General features: G+C 46.0%; 1 protein-coding gene across 8 annotated transcripts in view; it reads left to right on the forward strand.

Moving 5' to 3' along the window:
- The window catches only part of LOC147102091 (lysine-specific demethylase 2B-like), a 207,464-nt gene that overhangs the window by 93,447 nt on the left and 97,123 nt on the right, over positions 1 to 16,894 (forward strand). For all 8 annotated transcript variants that reach the window (XM_085964271.1, XM_085964272.1, XM_085964273.1 and 5 more), the window contains one exon: positions 1,669 to 1,707. In XM_085964271.1, the coding sequence (XP_085820397.1) occupies positions 1,669 to 1,707 (39 nt within the window). The remainder of the gene's footprint in view (positions 1 to 1,668; positions 1,708 to 16,894) is intronic.

Here is a 16,894-nt window from a genome sequence, read left to right on the forward strand (position 1 = left end):
GCTTTCGATAAAGTCCCTCATAAAAGACTGTTAGCTAAAGTTGAAGCCCATGGAATTGAGGGCAAATTATTGACCTGGTTAGGAAATTGGCTGAGCTGCAGGAGACTGAGAGTAGGGATAATGGGCAGGTACTCTAATTGGCTGGATGTGACGAGTGGTGTCCCACAGGGATCTGATGGGACCTCAACTAACCACCATATTTATTAACGACTTAGATGATGGGATAGAAAACCACATATCCAAGTTTCCAGATGACACAAAGATAGGTGGTATTGTAAGCAGTGTAGATGGACGCATAAAATTACAAGGAGATATTAATAGGAAATGAATTAACTTGCATTTTTATAGCCAGTTCACGTCCTCAGGATACCCCAAAGCGCTTAACAGCCAATGAAGCATTTTTTTGAAGTGTAGTCACTGTTGTAATATAGGTTAAGTGACTGGGTAAAACTGTGGCAAATGGATTTCAATGTAGGCAAGTGCAAGGTCATCCACTTTGGACCTAAAAAGGGTAGATCAGAGTACTTCCTAAATGGTGAAAAACTAGCAACAGTGGAGGTCCAAAGAGACTTAGTGGTTTATGTACATAGATCATTAAAATGTCATGGACAGGAACAGAAAATAATCAAAAAGCCTAATGGAATACTGGCCTTTCTATCTAGAGGACTAGCATATAAGGAGGTAGAAGTTATGCTACAGCTATACAAAGCCCTGGTTAGACCAGATTTGGCGTACTGTGTTCAGTTCTGGGCAGCACACCTTAGGGAGGATATATTGGCTTTGGAGGGAGTGCAGCGTAGATTTACCAGAATGATACTTGGACTACAAGGGTTAAATTAAGAGGAGAGATTACACAAACACAACCTGACACGTCGACTCTATTTCTCTCTCCACGGATGTTGCCTGGCCTGCTGAGTTTTTCCAGCGTCTTCTGTTGTTATTACAGAAACTAGGGTTGTATTCCCTGGAATTTAGAAGGATAAGGTGTGATTTGATTGCAGTTTTCAGGATACTAAGGGGAACTGATAGGGTAGATAGCGAGAAACTATTTCCACTGGTTGGGGAGTCTAGGACTAGGGGACATAGCCTAAAAATTAGAGCCAGATCTTTCAGGAGTGCGGTTAGGAAACACTTCTACACACAAAGGGTGGTAGATGTTTGGAACTCTCTTCCGCAAATGGCATTTGCTGCTAGATCAATTGTTAATTTTAAATCTAAGATTGGTAGATTTTTGTTAACCAAAGATATTAAGCGATACGGGGCAAAGACAGGTGGGTATATGGAGTTAAGCCACAGAGCACCCATGGTCTCATTGAATGGCAGAACAGGCTCGAGGGACTAAATAAGAACATAACATAAGAATTAGGAGCAGGAGCAGGAGTAGGCCATACGACTCATTCAATAAGATCATGGCAGAAATGGCCTACTCCTGTTCCGATAGTTCATATGTTCCTAATTTCTTCATTTAGTAAATGACACAAATGATTTTCGCAATGCAATTTGCCCAGTCATGAATTTCAGAAGCTTTCTATTCACTATCCAAATTTTTTTAAATTACAGACCTCTGGCTAATATATTTTTTGTAAGCCATGCTGTATAATTTAGCAAAGTGAACGAGTTGCATAAAAATGTCTAATTTTCATGGATGTGCTTCTTTCTTTTCTTTAGCTAAGAGGAGGAAAAGATGACAAACTTCAAAAGAGGAAGGTAGGCTGTTGGCTTTTAAAACTTACATGTATATAGTTTTGGTTTGATTGTCTCCATTAAAATAATAAAGAAGTTTGTGAAATATTTGTGTAGCAGTATAGGGTTGACTTAAAATAAATTAGTACCTTTTTTAACCTTTTTGAAGATTGTGAAAGCTTGTTCAGTTTTAAAGGAGCTCGTGTGTATTTCAGTATTGTCTAACTCCAAAGGCCAGTTACTGCACAAACTCTTGAGTGAATTGACAAACTCCACTCTCGAGTAACCATTTAAACCAGTTACACTTTTAAGTTGAGTGTGTTAGTGGCTATTTTAATAATGCAAAAGTATATGGGTGGTCAAATAATTTAGTAAGATGCAGCAACAACACACATACAATTGGATCTTGATTTGTTGTTCTTAAATCCCAAATGCAAAGAGCTTCTGTCCTAGCTAGCAGTGAGTTATGGTGAGTGTTTCCATGAATGAAATTGATCTGATAACTTGAGTGCAAAGTTTTCTTATCAGCCTTGTGAATGGAAAGAATGATCTGATCTTGCTGTTGAGGACCATCTATTTATTTTTATTTTTCCTCGAATTTTCAAGCCTCTCCTCCCGAAGGCACTAATTCTGTTGCTGGGGTACAGTTTCATGGCCTCTAGCAGTCCTCTGATACCTTGCGTGTGTGTGCTTGCGGCTTTTTCACCATAGTTGCATTGCACCATGTACCAATCTGCAGGGGTCTCTGGATAGCAATCAAGTCCTGGCCACCCTAGCCCAGGCACAAGGAGACCAATTGTAGCCCCAACCTGCATAGAATAGAATCATAGAATGGGCACAGCACAGAAGGAGGCCATTCGGCCCATCAAGTCCGTGCTAGCTCTCTGCAAGAGCACTTCAGCTAGTCCCACTCCCCCGCCCTTTTCCCCGTAGCCCTGCAAATTTTTATCCTTTGGGTACTTATCCAATTCCCTTTTAATAGCCACGATTGAGTCTGCCTCCGCCACCGTCAGGCAGTGCATTCCAGATCCTAACCACTCGCTGCGTAAAAAAGTTTTTCCTCATGTCGCCTTTGGTTCTTTTGCCAATCACCTTAAATCTGTGTCCTCTGGTTCTCGACCCTTATGCAAATGGGTACAGTTTCTCTCTATCTACTCTGCCTGGACCCCTCATGATTTTAAACACCTCTATCAAATCTCCTCTCAATCTTCTCTGCTCTAAGGAGAGCAATCCCAGATTCTCTAGTCTATCCACATAACTGAAGTCCCTCATCCCTGGAATCATTCTCGTAAATCTTTTCTGCACCCTCTCTAAGGCCATCACATCCTTCCTAACTAAAGTGCAGTGCCCAGAATTGGACACAATACTCCAGTTGAGGCTGAACCAGTGTGTTATAAAGGTTCATCATAACTTCCTTGCTTTTGTAATCTATGCCTCTATTTATGAAGCCCAGGATGCTTTTTTTAACTGTTTTCTCAACCTGCCCTGCCACCTTCAATGATTTGTGAACATATATCCCCAGGTCTCTCTGTTCATGCACCCCCTTTAGAATTGTACCCTTGTAGGAATGTGTAGTTCCTATCCAAAAGACTGAGGTCCACTCAGGCGATCAAATAAACGAGGTTTAATGAAAAGTAACAGAGTTTAACGGATAACTACAGGAGAACATCGAATATAGGTCTAGTCAGTTCGGAGGCTCCACGAGGACTGCTAGGGCGGTCCCGTGGCTGACGTCATCACGTTTTTCCCGCCGGTGGGGGATCACGTGATGAACGGCGTGACGTCATCGCGTTTACCCGTGCTATTAAAGTGATCGCGCTCTGTACATGTAAACAGTGAAAACAAAGATACAGACTCAGGCTGTAACCAACATATTATTAAAGGGAATTATATACAATTGATTGGAGTCCCTTAGTGGCTCCGCCACATGCGCCCCCCCAGAATTGTCTTTAATAGCAAAAGTAAAACGGCGAGGAGGCCTGACAAGCCTGTCAGATCCGACTTCTGTAGCCTTGAAGTGGAAGCTGATGGACGACGGGCGAACTGGCGGGTGGTTGCGTTTGATCTGGCATGGCGACTGGGCGGTCGGCCACGTTTCGGCGGTTGTGCGATCTCGACTGGGCGGTCAAGGTCCAAGTGAGCCGGCTTCGACCGGTCAACCGAAATGTGGTCCGGTTTACCACCGACATCGACCGAAAAAGACTTGTCTCCCGGCTCTATCACCCGGAAAGGACCAGTGTAAGGGGGTTTGAGCAGGTCCCGATGAGCGTCGTGGCGGATAAACACATAGTCGGCGTTCTTCAGCTCAGCTGGGACGTGGGAGCTCTGCAAACCGTGATGCGACGTAGGAACTGGAGCAAAACTTCTGGCTGCCTCCTGGTGGCTGATGAGCTGCTGGGACGCGGACCATGGCTCTGTTGGAGACGGAAGGAAATCTCCTGGTACGCGTAGCGGCTGGCCATATACGAGCTCCGCCGAGGACGATTGAAGATCTTCTTTAGGTGCCGTACGAAGACCCAAAAGGACCCATGGAAGCCTGTCCACCCAGCCCGCGCCTTGAAGGCTGGCTCGCAGTGCAGCTTTGAGCGACCTGTGGAATCGTTCGCACAGACCGTTCGCCTGTGGATGGTAGGCAGTGGTGCGATGTAGCTTGACGCTGAGCCACAGCGCTCTAGAGCTCCGAAGAAAACTGCGGCCCACGATCGGACGAGATGTCCGCCGGTACCCCGAAGCGGGCGACCCAAGAGGAGATGAATGCTCTGGCGACGTCTGTGGAAGACAGAGGAACCGCCTCCGGCCATCGAGTGGTGCGGTCCACCATTGTAAGAAGATGAGTAAACCCGTGCGAAGGCGGAAGTGGCCCCACCAGGTCCACATGCACATGATCAAACCTACGTTCCGGAACGGCAAAAGTGGCCAATGGGGCCTTGACGTGACGCTGCACCTTGGCTTTTTGGCAGACCATGCAGGTGTTGGCCCAGTCGCGAACATCCATGTGCATGCCCCGCCACACGAATTTGGACGACATCAACCGTTGCGAGGCCTTCATGCCAGGGTACGACAACCCGTGGATGGCATCAAAAACTTTTCGGCGCCAGGCGACCGGGACGATAGGGCGAGGATCACAGAATCCCCACAGTGCAGATAGAGGCCATTTCGGCCCATCGAGCCTGCACCGACACATATCCCACCCTATCCCCGTAACACCACGTATTTAATCCCCTAACACTAAGGGTCAATTTATCATAGCCAAATCAACCTAACCCGCACATCTTTGGACTGTGGGAGGAAACCGGAGCACCCGGAGGAAACCCACGCAGACACAGGGAGAATGTGCAAACTCCACACAGACAGTCGCCCGAGGCCAGATTTGAACCCAGGTCCCTGGCGCTGTGAGGCAACAGTGCTAACCACTATCCCACCGTGCCCCGCAGAGTAGCGTAGTGCCCGCGGCATGGAATTTGACGTCGGCCGCTTGGAGGCTAGAGGGGTTGGTTCTGTAAGATTGGACCTCCGGATCCGAGGCTTGATCCGCAGCCATGAGGGCATAGTCGATGCCGAGCTGGACTGCATGAACGGTCGCGCGGGAGAGGCAATCCGCCACCAGGTTGTCATTACCGGACACATGCTGAATGTCCGTGGTGAATTCTGAGATAAACCATTCTGAGCTGACCACGGTTCGGCGGTCTTGGCCATAGCGAACGTTAGTGGCTTATGGTCCACAAAAGCCGTGAACGGACGTCCCTCTAGCAAGAACCGGAAATGGCGGATGGCCAGAAAAAAGGCCAGCAACTCCCGGTCGAACGTGCTGTACTTTCGTTCGTTTCGCCGTAGTTGACGGCTGAAAAACGCCCGCGGTTGCCACGTCCCATGCACCCACTGTTCCTGCACTGCGCCGATGGCGTAGTCTGATGCGTCGGTGGTAAGGGCGATGGTGGCACCTGGCAGCGGGTGTGCCAGCATGGTTGCGTTGGCTAAAGCGCCTTTTGTGTCGACGAACGCCCGGTCCATGTCGACCGTCCAGCTGATCGGATCCTTGCCGGACTTGCCCTTGAGGGCCTCGTACAGGGGCTGCATGAGCAGAGCTGCATTAGGGGCGAACCGGTGATAAAAATTTACCATCCCGAGGAACTCCTGCAGGGCCTTGACGGACTGCGGGCGCGGGAACGAAGTAACTGCCTCCACCTTCGTTTGCAGGGGAATTGCGCCGTCTGATGTGATGCGATGACCTAAAAAATCAATCTGCTGCAGGCCGAACTGGCACTTGGCCGGGTTGATGATCAAGCCGTGTTGACTGAGGCGTCTAAAGAGGGTGCGCAAATGGCAGATGTGCTCCTCTTTATTAGGGCTGGCGATGAGGATGTCGTCGAGGTAGATGAATAGAAAGTTGAGGCCCCGAAGCACGGAGTCCATCAAGCGCTGGAAAGCCTGTGCAGCGTTCTTCAATCCAAACGGCATCCGCAGAAATTCAAATGGGGTGATGACTGCAGTTTTCGGGACGTCTTGCGGGTGTATGGGGACCTGGTGGTAGCCACGGACAAGGTCGACTTTTGGAAAAAATGGTATTTCCCGCCAAATGTGCAGAGAAATCCTGAATATGAGGGATCGGTTACCGATCAGGAGCAGTGGCGTCGGTAGTCGCCGCAAGGCCGCTATCCGCCGCCAGGTTTTGGAACAATGTGGAGAGGCGAAGACCAGGGACTATTCGACCGGCGAAAAATCCCTAGCCGCTCCATCGTGTCGAACTCCGCTTTCGCAGCCGCGAGCTTGCCAGGTTCAAGGCGCCGGGCCCGTGCGTAGACCGGGGAGCCAGTAGTGGTGATGTGATGTTCGACACCATGTTTCGTGGCCGTGGAAGAGAAAGTGGGTCTGGTCAGATCCGGGAAATCTCCGAAGAGGCGAGTGAAGTCATCTGGAGGTGGGGACGCGCAGGAGACAGTGCGCGCCACGGTGTTACCGCGGTAGCATGGGATGGAGTGAAAAGTGGCCGCATTGATCAACCGGCAGTGCCGTACATCCACCAGGAGGCCGCTGGCGCACAAAAAATCCGCCCCGAGGATGGCTTGAGAGACTTTGGCCGTGATGAAATCCCAGTAAAACCGCTGGCCGCCGAAGCACACCTGGACCCGCCGGCTTCCGAAGGTCTGAATGGCCCCGCCATTAGCCGCCTGGAGGGAGGGGCCGTGCCCCCCAACTTGTAGATCAAGATCTGACGCAGGTAGGATGCTACACTGCGCCCCGGTGTCGCAAAGGAAACGTCGACCAGATAGGGAGTCGTTGATGAAGAGGAGTTTTCCCGAATTACCGATTGCCATCGCAGCCGCGGGGCGCTCATTATAACCGGTCCTCTTTCGACAGGGTGGCTGCTGTTATTTTTTGAGCGAAAAGCTGCAGAGAGGGCGGCAGCATCTTGCTTTCGCGCCAAAACGGGCGTGGTAGAGGCACAACCCCGCAGGTTGAGGGGCTGGAGTGGCGTCTGTGGGGGATGGGTGCCTCGTAGCAGCGCAGTACTGCTGTGTCACCGCGAAGATCTTGTCCGCATCGGCAGCCAGCTCTGCGCAGTCGGTGACTTCCGACCTGGCTAGGGCAGCCTGAACTTGCTCCGGTAGCTGGCTGAGGAATAGCTCCCTGAAGAGGAAGCATTCCGGTTCGGAGTCCAGGAGCGTGAGCATTTGGCTCATGAGCTCGGACGGCTTGGCGTCCCCGAGGCCGGGCATATTGAGCAGCCGGCGGGCGCGCTCCGACTTCGTGAGCCCGAAGACCTGTAACAACCACGCCTTTATCGTATCATACTTGCGATCTTCTGGTGGATTACCAAGCAGACTGACGATCCGCGAGGCTGTGGCGCTGTCGAGGGCGGAGACCACGTGATAGTAACGGGTCTGATCCGCAACGATGTTCCTGATTGCGAACTGGGCTTCGGCCTGGATGAACCACGCGGCTGGCTGTTGCTCCCAGAACTGTGGTAGCTTCAAAGCAACGGCGTTCGATTCCATGTTCAGTAACTTCTGCGAAAACCGTTCGCAAAAGTCGGGGTCACCAATGTAGGAATGTCTAGTTCCTATCCAAAAGACTGAGGTCCACTCAGGCGATCAAATAAACGAGGTTTAATGAAAAGTAACAGAGTTTAATGGATAACTACAGGAGAACATCGAATATAGGTTTAGTCAGTTCGGCGGCTCCACGAGGACTGCTAGGGCGGTCCCGTGGCTGACGTCATCACGTTTTTCCCGCCGGTGGGGGATCACGTGATGAACGGCGTGACATCATCGCGTTTACCCGCGCTATTAAAGTGATCGCGCTCTGTACATGTAAACAGTGAAAACAAAAATACAGACTCAGGCTGTAGCCAACATATTGTTAAAGGGAATTATATACAATTGATTGGAGTCACTTAGTGGCTCCGCCACACCCTTTAGTTTATATTGCCTTGCCTCGTTCTTCCAACCAAAATGTATCACTTTGCACTTTTCCGCGTTAAATTTCATCTGCCACATGTCCGCCCATTTTACCAGCCTGTCTACATCCTCTTGAAGTCTATCACTATGCTCCTCACTGTTCACTATACCTCCAAGTTTTATGTCATCTGCAAATTTTCAAATTGTGCCTTGTACACCTACATCCAAGTCATTAATATATATGAAGAAAAGCAGTGGTCCTAGTGCCGACCCCTGGGTAACACCGCTGTATACCTTCCTCCTGTCCGAAAAACAACCGTTCACCACTACTCTCTGCTTCCTGTCAATTAGCCAATTTTGTATCCATGCTGCCACTGTCCCTTTTATTCCATGGGCTTCAACTTTGTTGGCAAATCTATTATGTGGCATTTTATCGAATGCCTTTTAGAAGTCCAAGTACACCACGTCAACTGCATTGCCCTCATCAACCCTCTCTGTTACTTCATCAAAAAACTCGATCAAGTTAGTTAAACACGATTTGCCTTTAACAAATCTGTGCTGGCTTTCCTTAATTAATCCACACTTGTCCAAGTGACTTTGTCCCAGATTATTGTTTCTAAAAGCTTCCCCACTACTGAGATTAAACTGACTAGCCTGTAGTTGCTGGGTTTATCCTTACACCCTTTTTTGAACAAGAGTGTAACATTTGCAATTCACCAGTCCTCTGGCACCACCCCTGTATCTAAGGAGGATTGGAAGATTATGACCAGTACTTCCGCGATTTCCTCCTTAACTTCCCTCGGCATCCTAGGATGCATCCCGTACTTTATCCCTGGTGACGTATCAACTTTAGGTACAGACAGCCTTTCTAGTACCTCTATCAATTTTTGTGTCATCCAGTATCTCCACTACCTCCTCTTTCACTGTGACTTTGGCAGCATCTTCTTCCTTGGTGAAGACAGATGCAAAGTACTCATTTTGTACCTCAGCCATGCCCTCTGCCTCCATGCATAGGTTCCTAATCAGCCCCACACCTCCTCTTACTGAAGGGATAATTACTAGTCCTAGCCCCTTTAGGGCTACCCCGGATCAGGCGTATTCCTCAGACGTTCACTTTCAACTAAAGTTTGAGGTTGCCGGATCCTAAAGACGCTTAATTGGGTCTAAAGGTCTGGACTATCTCTCCCTAAAGGAAAGGAACAACCTGAAAATGTTACCGTCCTCCGGATAGCACTTTTAATAAGTTTAGCTAGACTGTAACGTTCCGGATATTATGAGTGTCTCAAATGCCCCCAGAATTCTGCAACTCCTCACCAAAGAGTGTACAGAGATTGAGTTCGCGAGTTTGATACAGAAGTCTTATGTGAGACAATTCTAAAAATATATAGATTTATTAAAGAACCGACATGCCGTTTACAGTTGGTGAGTCAATTGCAACATTAACAGTTCCAAAAAGAGAAAGCTTACAATCTTATTATCAGAGAACCTTACTTTCAAATCTTAACTTCGCTAAAGTTTTACAGTTCTTAAAGTTCTATTCAGGATATCCACCAAAATCAAATACCTTTGATCCCCGAGGTACAAAGAGTTAGAGACTTACAGAGCTGCCTCTGAAGCCGAGAATCACTTTGCCCGATTAAAGAGAGCCTACTATCCCATTTGAGAGTTCAATATTTATACTCTTTTCCAGTGGTATTTCCTTTAAGGTTTTCTGCTGATGTAAGCTAATTATCTCTAGTCATTTTTCTGCTGACCCCTGCAATTCTTACAGTCACCTCAGCTGGTAGCATTACAGAATCATGTCTCCTCTCTGGGTGTTCTAAGTTTACCATAAAAAATGGTGTGACGGCAGGTGTGTTTTTTACTTGATGTCATTTTTATGAAGGCAGATGTTTCTTACTTTTATGTGTTTCTTTACGAAGTGTAAATTAGAACACCTTATCCAGGGTGAACCATTGTTTCATTCCGAAAGGTTCAGCCTACCGGAGCCTTTAACCTTCTGATTCAATAAGGTTATTGATTCAGTGTCAACAATTATCTTATCTCAATAGCCTGAATGCTTTCACAGATTTTTCGTAGTTCGGTTTCTCGATTTCCAAACCCAGTTTGTCATGTTTTAATAAGGCCAGAATGCTTTCAAAAGAGAGTGTATTTTTCTGAATAGGTGATATGGCTTATTCCTTCACATTACTACTCGTTTACTATTTATATGCCTATTGAAGACTTTGGGATTCCCTTTTATGTTAGCTGCCAATCTATTCTCATACTCTCTCTTTGCCCCTCTTTTCTTTTTCATTTCCCCTCTGAACTTTCTATATTCAGCCTGATTCTCGCTTGTATTCTCAACCTGAAATCTGTCATACGCGCCCTCTTTCTGCTTCATCTTACTCTCTATCTCTTTCATCATCCACGGAGTTATGGCATTAGTTGCCCTGCCTTTCCCCCTTGTGGGAATGCTCCTCGACTGTACCCGAACCATCTCCTCTTTAAATTGTTCAATTACAGTGTTGCCTGCCAATTTTTGATTACAATTTACCCGGGCCAGATCCGTTCTGAACCCACTGAAATTTGCCTTCCTCCAATTACTATTTTTACTCCAGATTGCTCACTGTCCTTTTCCAAAGCTAATCTAAACCGTATGATACTATGATCACTGTTCCCTACATGTTCACCTACTTACACTTGCTCCACTTGACCCACCTCATTCCCCAGAACCAGATCCAGCAATGCCTCCTTCCTCATTAGGCTGGAAATATACTGATCAAGAAAGTTCTCCTGAACACACTTCAGAAATTCTTCCCCCTCTCTGCCCTTTACACTATTACTATCCCAGTCTCTCTTAGGATAGTTGAAGTCCTCCATTATCGCTACTCTATAGTTCTTGCACCTCTCTGTAATTTCCCTGCAAATTTGCTCCTCTATCTTTGCCACTAGTTGATGGCCTATAGAATACACCTAGTAATGACACCTCTATTATTTCTTAACTCTAACCAAATAGATTCTGTCCTTGACCCCTCCAGGACATCCTCTCTCTCCAGCATTGTAATATTCTCCTTAACCAATACTGCCATCCCACCTCCTATCTTTCCTGAACACCTTATATCCAGGAATATTTAAAACCCAAAACTGCCATTTTTTGAGGCAGGTCTCTGTTATCGCCACAACATCATGTTCCCATGTGGCTATTTGTGCCTGCAGCTCACCAGCCTTATTTATCACGCTTTGTGCGTTTACACACACGCACTGTAAACCTATCTTAGGCCTTGTATTTTTTTTAGTCTGACCCCACCTAATACCGTACTATTTCTTACTCTAGTGTTGTCTGTCTCTCCCAATCTTTGTGCACTTTGTTTCACCTTTCTAATGCTACATCCTGGTGCCCATCCCCATGCTAAATTAGTTTAAACCCTCCCCAACAGCACTAGCAACCCTCCTCCCCCGCGAGGACATTGGTTCCGGCTCTGTTGAGGTGCAACCCGTCCGGCTTGTACAGGTCTCCCCTCCCCCCGAACCAGTTCCAATGTCCCAGGAATCTTAAGCCCTCCCTCCTGCGCCATCTCTCCAGCCACACATTCATCTGCTCTATCTTCGTATTTCTATACTCACTAGCTAATGGCACCGGGAGTAATCCAGAGATTACTACTTTTGAGGTCCTGCTTTTTAATCTTTCTTGGCTCCCTAAAATCTGCCTGCAGGACCTCATCCCTCTTTCTACCTAGGTCTTTGGTGCCGATATGGACAATGACCTCTGGCTGTTCACCCTCCCCACCCCCCCCCCCCTCCCTCAGAATGTTCCGTAGCCGCTCAGTTACATCTTTGACCCTGGTACATGGAGGCAACATACCATCCTGGAATCACGTCTGCGGCCGCAAAAACGCCCATCTGTTCCCCTAATTATCGAATGCCCTACCGCTATTGCTTTCCCGATCTTCCTCCTTCCCCTGTACAGCTGAGCCACACGTAGTGCTGTGGACTTGGCTCTGGCTGTACTCCCTAGAGGAACCATCGCCCTCACCTCACTGGTTGGAGAGTGAGATGCACTCGGCGGACTCCTGCACTACCTTCCTGGTCTGTCTGGCAGTCACCCATTCCCTCTCTGCCTGCACGCCCTTACGCTGTGGGGTGACCACCTCCTGAAACGTGCTATCCATGTAGCTCTCAGCCTCACAGATGCACCACAGTGACGCCAGCTGCTGTAGCTCAAGCTCCAAAACCTGGAGCTGAAGCTCCTCCAGCTGACGACACTTCCTGCACATGTGGTTGTCCAGGACAATGGAAGCGTCCTGGAGTTCCCACATGGCACAAGATGTGCATTCCACGGGACTGAGGTGCCCTGCCCTGCCATGCCTCCACTTAATAGGTTATTAACTAATGTAACAGAAATAAACTCAAGACTTAAACAAAACAATCACCAGCTACTCACCAATTTGGGTTTTTTTCTGTTCAGCTCCTTCCCTGATGCTGACGTCACTTACCTCGCTCCCTGACGCTCGCACTCCCTCCGGGCTCTCTGGCTGTTCCTCTCGCTCTCTCCTCCTTCTCCCTCTGCTCCGAATTCCCACTCTCTCAATTCCCAATTTAGCACTCTGTCTCGAAGCACTCCGTTTAGGATCACTCTGCAGCCCACCCTCAGGCTAAGTTGCAATCAGCTAACTTATCGGCGAATAAGAATGTACCTTGTGACAATCTGCTTTGTATGGCTTAGTACTACCCCAGGCTGCAAATTTACCCATTAGACTATTGAGGGGGAGGGAAGATATATTTATATCAGAAGTATAAAGAAAAATTTCACTGAAGAGCTTTGAAGATTACAAAAGAGAAAACTATATTCATTGTGTGTTTGATCAGGTGCTAATGTGTAGGAGGGTATTACATATCTATTACAGTGTTTATAGGAGCAGGTCAGCTTTTCTTTGTACACCTTGAAATGTGTGGCTACTTTTGTGTACATTGGTCAATAGTCCTTGTACCCAACATGCCAAAAGCAATATCCATGATGCTCTGCTATTTGGTGACAATCTGGCATTACCTGGGCATGGAATTAACTACTGCAGAAAATACTGCAGATGCTGGAAATCTGAAATAAAAACAGAAAATGCTGGAGATACTCAGGCGGTCAGGCAGCATCTGTGAAGCGAGAAACAAAGTTAACGTTTCAGGTCGATGACCTTTCGTCAACTTTCTGACGGAAGGTCATCGACCTGAAACGTTAACTCTGTTTCTCTCTTCACAGATGCTGCCTGACCTGCTGAGTATCTCCAGCATATTCTGTTTTTATTATGGAATTAACTAGGATCAGGAACACTGGTTAGGAGTTATACCTCCATTTTGTTTTTGGATCACTTACCAGAGTTGCTGGAGAGATGTTAGCCTTTTGAGCATTCACACAACCATGTGATAATGACAATGTCACTCTGTTGGCTTTAAATCTGGAGAATGGGTGGACAATTCCAACACCGTGACCTGTTGCTTCTTTAGGAAATCCTGCACAAGCATATATCGTTCAGGTCCTTACCATGCTGGAATGTCTAGCACTTTGCCAACAACAGCCGGGATCTTGCTGGCTGTACAAGAATATTCTCCCAGATGTACCTGTGCATAATTGCAGTCACTGAAATGGAATTTTTAATACACAGAAGTCGTCATCCATTCCAGAAGATGAGGGGCTAGTTCCTGACCTTATGGACTGTAGTAAATGCGAGTCACAATCATTATTGGAGAAGAACAGGTACATTCTGGATTAATCTGACCATAGGATGCTTTGCTAGAATTTTGTGAACTTTTTACAGAATTTCTAGCAAATGCAAGTCCATCCTTGAGGTTCCCGATGCCTATTTCTGGCTACCTATGAGTCAACTGACACACTGTACTTTTTCTACAGCCTGGGTACTGATAATCAGCTCTACCATGCCCATACTGCTCAGTAACCTGGAGTCTTGACAGCCAACTCTCTTTCTTGACCATGCAGTATGCAGTTCATTTAATCTCATTCTTTCTGAATTGGCTGGATTTGTGCAGGGATTGTGTTGATGCCACCTTCCTTCCATTGGTAGACTAATTCATGTCCAGTCCAGATGTCCCATACTGAGAATGGCCATGTTAAGACATTGCTACCATGCCTCAAGTAGTATTTCTTTGAATATTTTTTGTTTGTTTTGAGTTAATGCAAGAGTTGCTGAGGTAACCAATTTTTAATAATCTGGAAGGAATCCAAGAATATCCAACGAGGATGCTTGTTGCTATTGTCATTTCTACAGAATCCATATGACCTTTAAGTAGAACCGCGGTGTACAAAAGCCACTGTAGTAAATAGTGTGGAGGCACTTAAACTGGGTTGTGTGTGGAGCAATTTGCACTCAATTTAACAAAATCTTAATGTTGCTGCCTAATTGTTTTGTGACATACACCAGTTAATTTGGCAAGAAGCATCATTAATATGACACTCCATCGATCTACTTATCTGATCTTGGTTAATATGGAATTTGTAGGGCAATGCATTTTACATCGCGTCTGAAATTACACTTTATATGTAAAATAATACACGTTGTCTCAGTCCATTTGACTTCCTTATCTAATAGTTATCTTGCAACAAAGATGGTTAGATTATTTCTATGGCTGATATCGATTAGCTGAATAATGAACATTGTTGAGCACTTTTCTCTACTGGTTTATGTTTATGCATTGTAGCTGCTGAAATAAATACTGGTATTCTGTTATGCCTTATAAAACATTGTTTATGACTCAGATTTTTTAAAAAGGTATTCTAAATGCCTTTTTGGTGCACAGCCTTTATTTTACCATAATTTAAGTACAACTTGCCAATTCAGCCTTCCAGAGAAGGGAATCGGTGCATTTTCTATACTATGTAGAATATTTTGTGCTCAACAAATCACTCTAATAATATTCACACAGGATCTTAACTAATCTGTAGTCTATAGCATTTTCAATGTATATTTTTGTTCTGTGCCTGCTTTTAGTTTTTTATTTTGTTCCATTGCAATGAGTAGAAATATAACAGTGCCACAAACCCTGTCCTCTGGACTGTGCTGCTTTGGCATTATATAATTCTATTCATGTTTTGCTTTTACGGCAATTTTGTTTGCACGCTGTAAAGTAAGGTCTACTTTCTTTTAAAAAAATGCAACTTTGTTATATATTTTTGCCATTTCTGTGGTATCTAAATTTTAAATAGTTTGTGAGTAAAGTAACTATCTGTTAAATTAAAGCAAAAAAAAAATGGAAACACTGAGGAACATAGGGTTTAATGTTTCAGGTTGATGCCCTTTCATCAGAAAAAAAGACTTGCATTTATATAGCACTTTTCACGACCTCGGGACGTCCCAAAGAGCTTTACAGCCAATGAAGTACTTTTGAAGTGTAGTCACTGTTATAATGTAGGAAACACGATTGCTAATTTGCACACAGCAAGGTCCCACAAACAGCAATGTGATCATAACCAGATAATCTGTTTGTAATGTTGGTTGAGTAATAAATACTTGCCATAGAGAGAGTGCAACAAAGGTTCACGAGATTGATTCCTGGGATGACGGGACTGTCGTATGAGAAGAGATTGAGTAAACTAGGCCTGTATTCTCTTGAATTCAGAAGAATGAGAGGGGATCTCATTGAAACATACAAAATTATTACAGGTCTTGATAGGGTGGATGCTGGGAGAATGTTTCCCTTGGCTGGGGAGTCTAGAACCAGGGGCCACAGCCTCAGGATAAAGGGTAGGACATTCAGGACTGAGATGAGAAGAAATTTCTTCACACAGAAGGTGGTGAATCTTTGGAATTCTCTACCCCAGAGGGCTGTGGAGGCTCAGTCATTGGGTATATTCAAAACAGAAGTCAATAGATTTCTGACTAGTAAGGGCATCAAGGGATATGGCGATAGGGCCGGTGAATGGAGTTGAGGCAGAAGATCAGCCGTGATCTCATTGAATGGCGGAGCAGGCTCGAAGGGCCGAATGGCCTACTCCTGCTCCTATTTCTTATGTTCTTATAAATATTGGTCAGGACACCGGGAGAGCTTCCCTGCTCATCTTCAAAATAGTGCCATGAGACCCTTCATGTCCACCTGAGAGGGTAGACGGAGCCTCGCTTTAACGCCTCATCCGAAAGATGGCACCTCAGATAGTGCAGCACTCCCTCAGTATTGCACTGAAGTGTTAGCCTAGATTTTGTGCTCAAGTCTCTGGAGTGGGACTTGAGCTCACAACCTTCTGACTCAGAGGCGAGAGTGTTACTACTGAGCCACGGTTATCCCAAAGTCGTCGACCTGAAATGGTAACCCTACCTTCCTCTCTCCACTGCTGCTGCCTGACCTGCTGAATGTTTCCAGCATTTTCTGCTTTTTATTTCAGGTTTCCTTGAACTTTTTGTAGCAAAGTATTAATCACATTGGTTAAAGTATCATTTTGTCCTGATTGGTCTACACTTACGCATATCAATCAAGCAAACTGTTGAGACGATCCTACTTTTTAAAAAAAGAAGCATTTTTGCTATTGTTTATATGTGCATGACTGAAATAGAGGCCATACTTAGTGTTTAATATTCACCGTGCTGTAATTTGGTATCGGAAAGCTTAGTTAATATTGTTGAATATAGTCTTAATTGCTATGTAGAACAAGACACCATTAAATTGATGTCATCATCAAATTCATAGATCCTACTTGATTATCCTATATCTTTGGATCAAGTGGTTTGTAAATCTGTTTTTCTAACACCCTCTGCCAACTTCTCTTCCCCCCCCCCCCCCCCCATCCAATCCATAGACTTGAGCTGTGTTTGATTACAATAACTGTAATCTGG

Source organism: Somniosus microcephalus, chromosome 22, assembly GCF_052327205.1.
Source record: "Somniosus microcephalus isolate GS21.2 chromosome 22, FLI_Smic_1.0, whole genome shotgun sequence".
In the NCBI taxonomy this organism is placed as follows: Eukaryota; Metazoa; Chordata; class Chondrichthyes; order Squaliformes; family Somniosidae; genus Somniosus; species Somniosus microcephalus.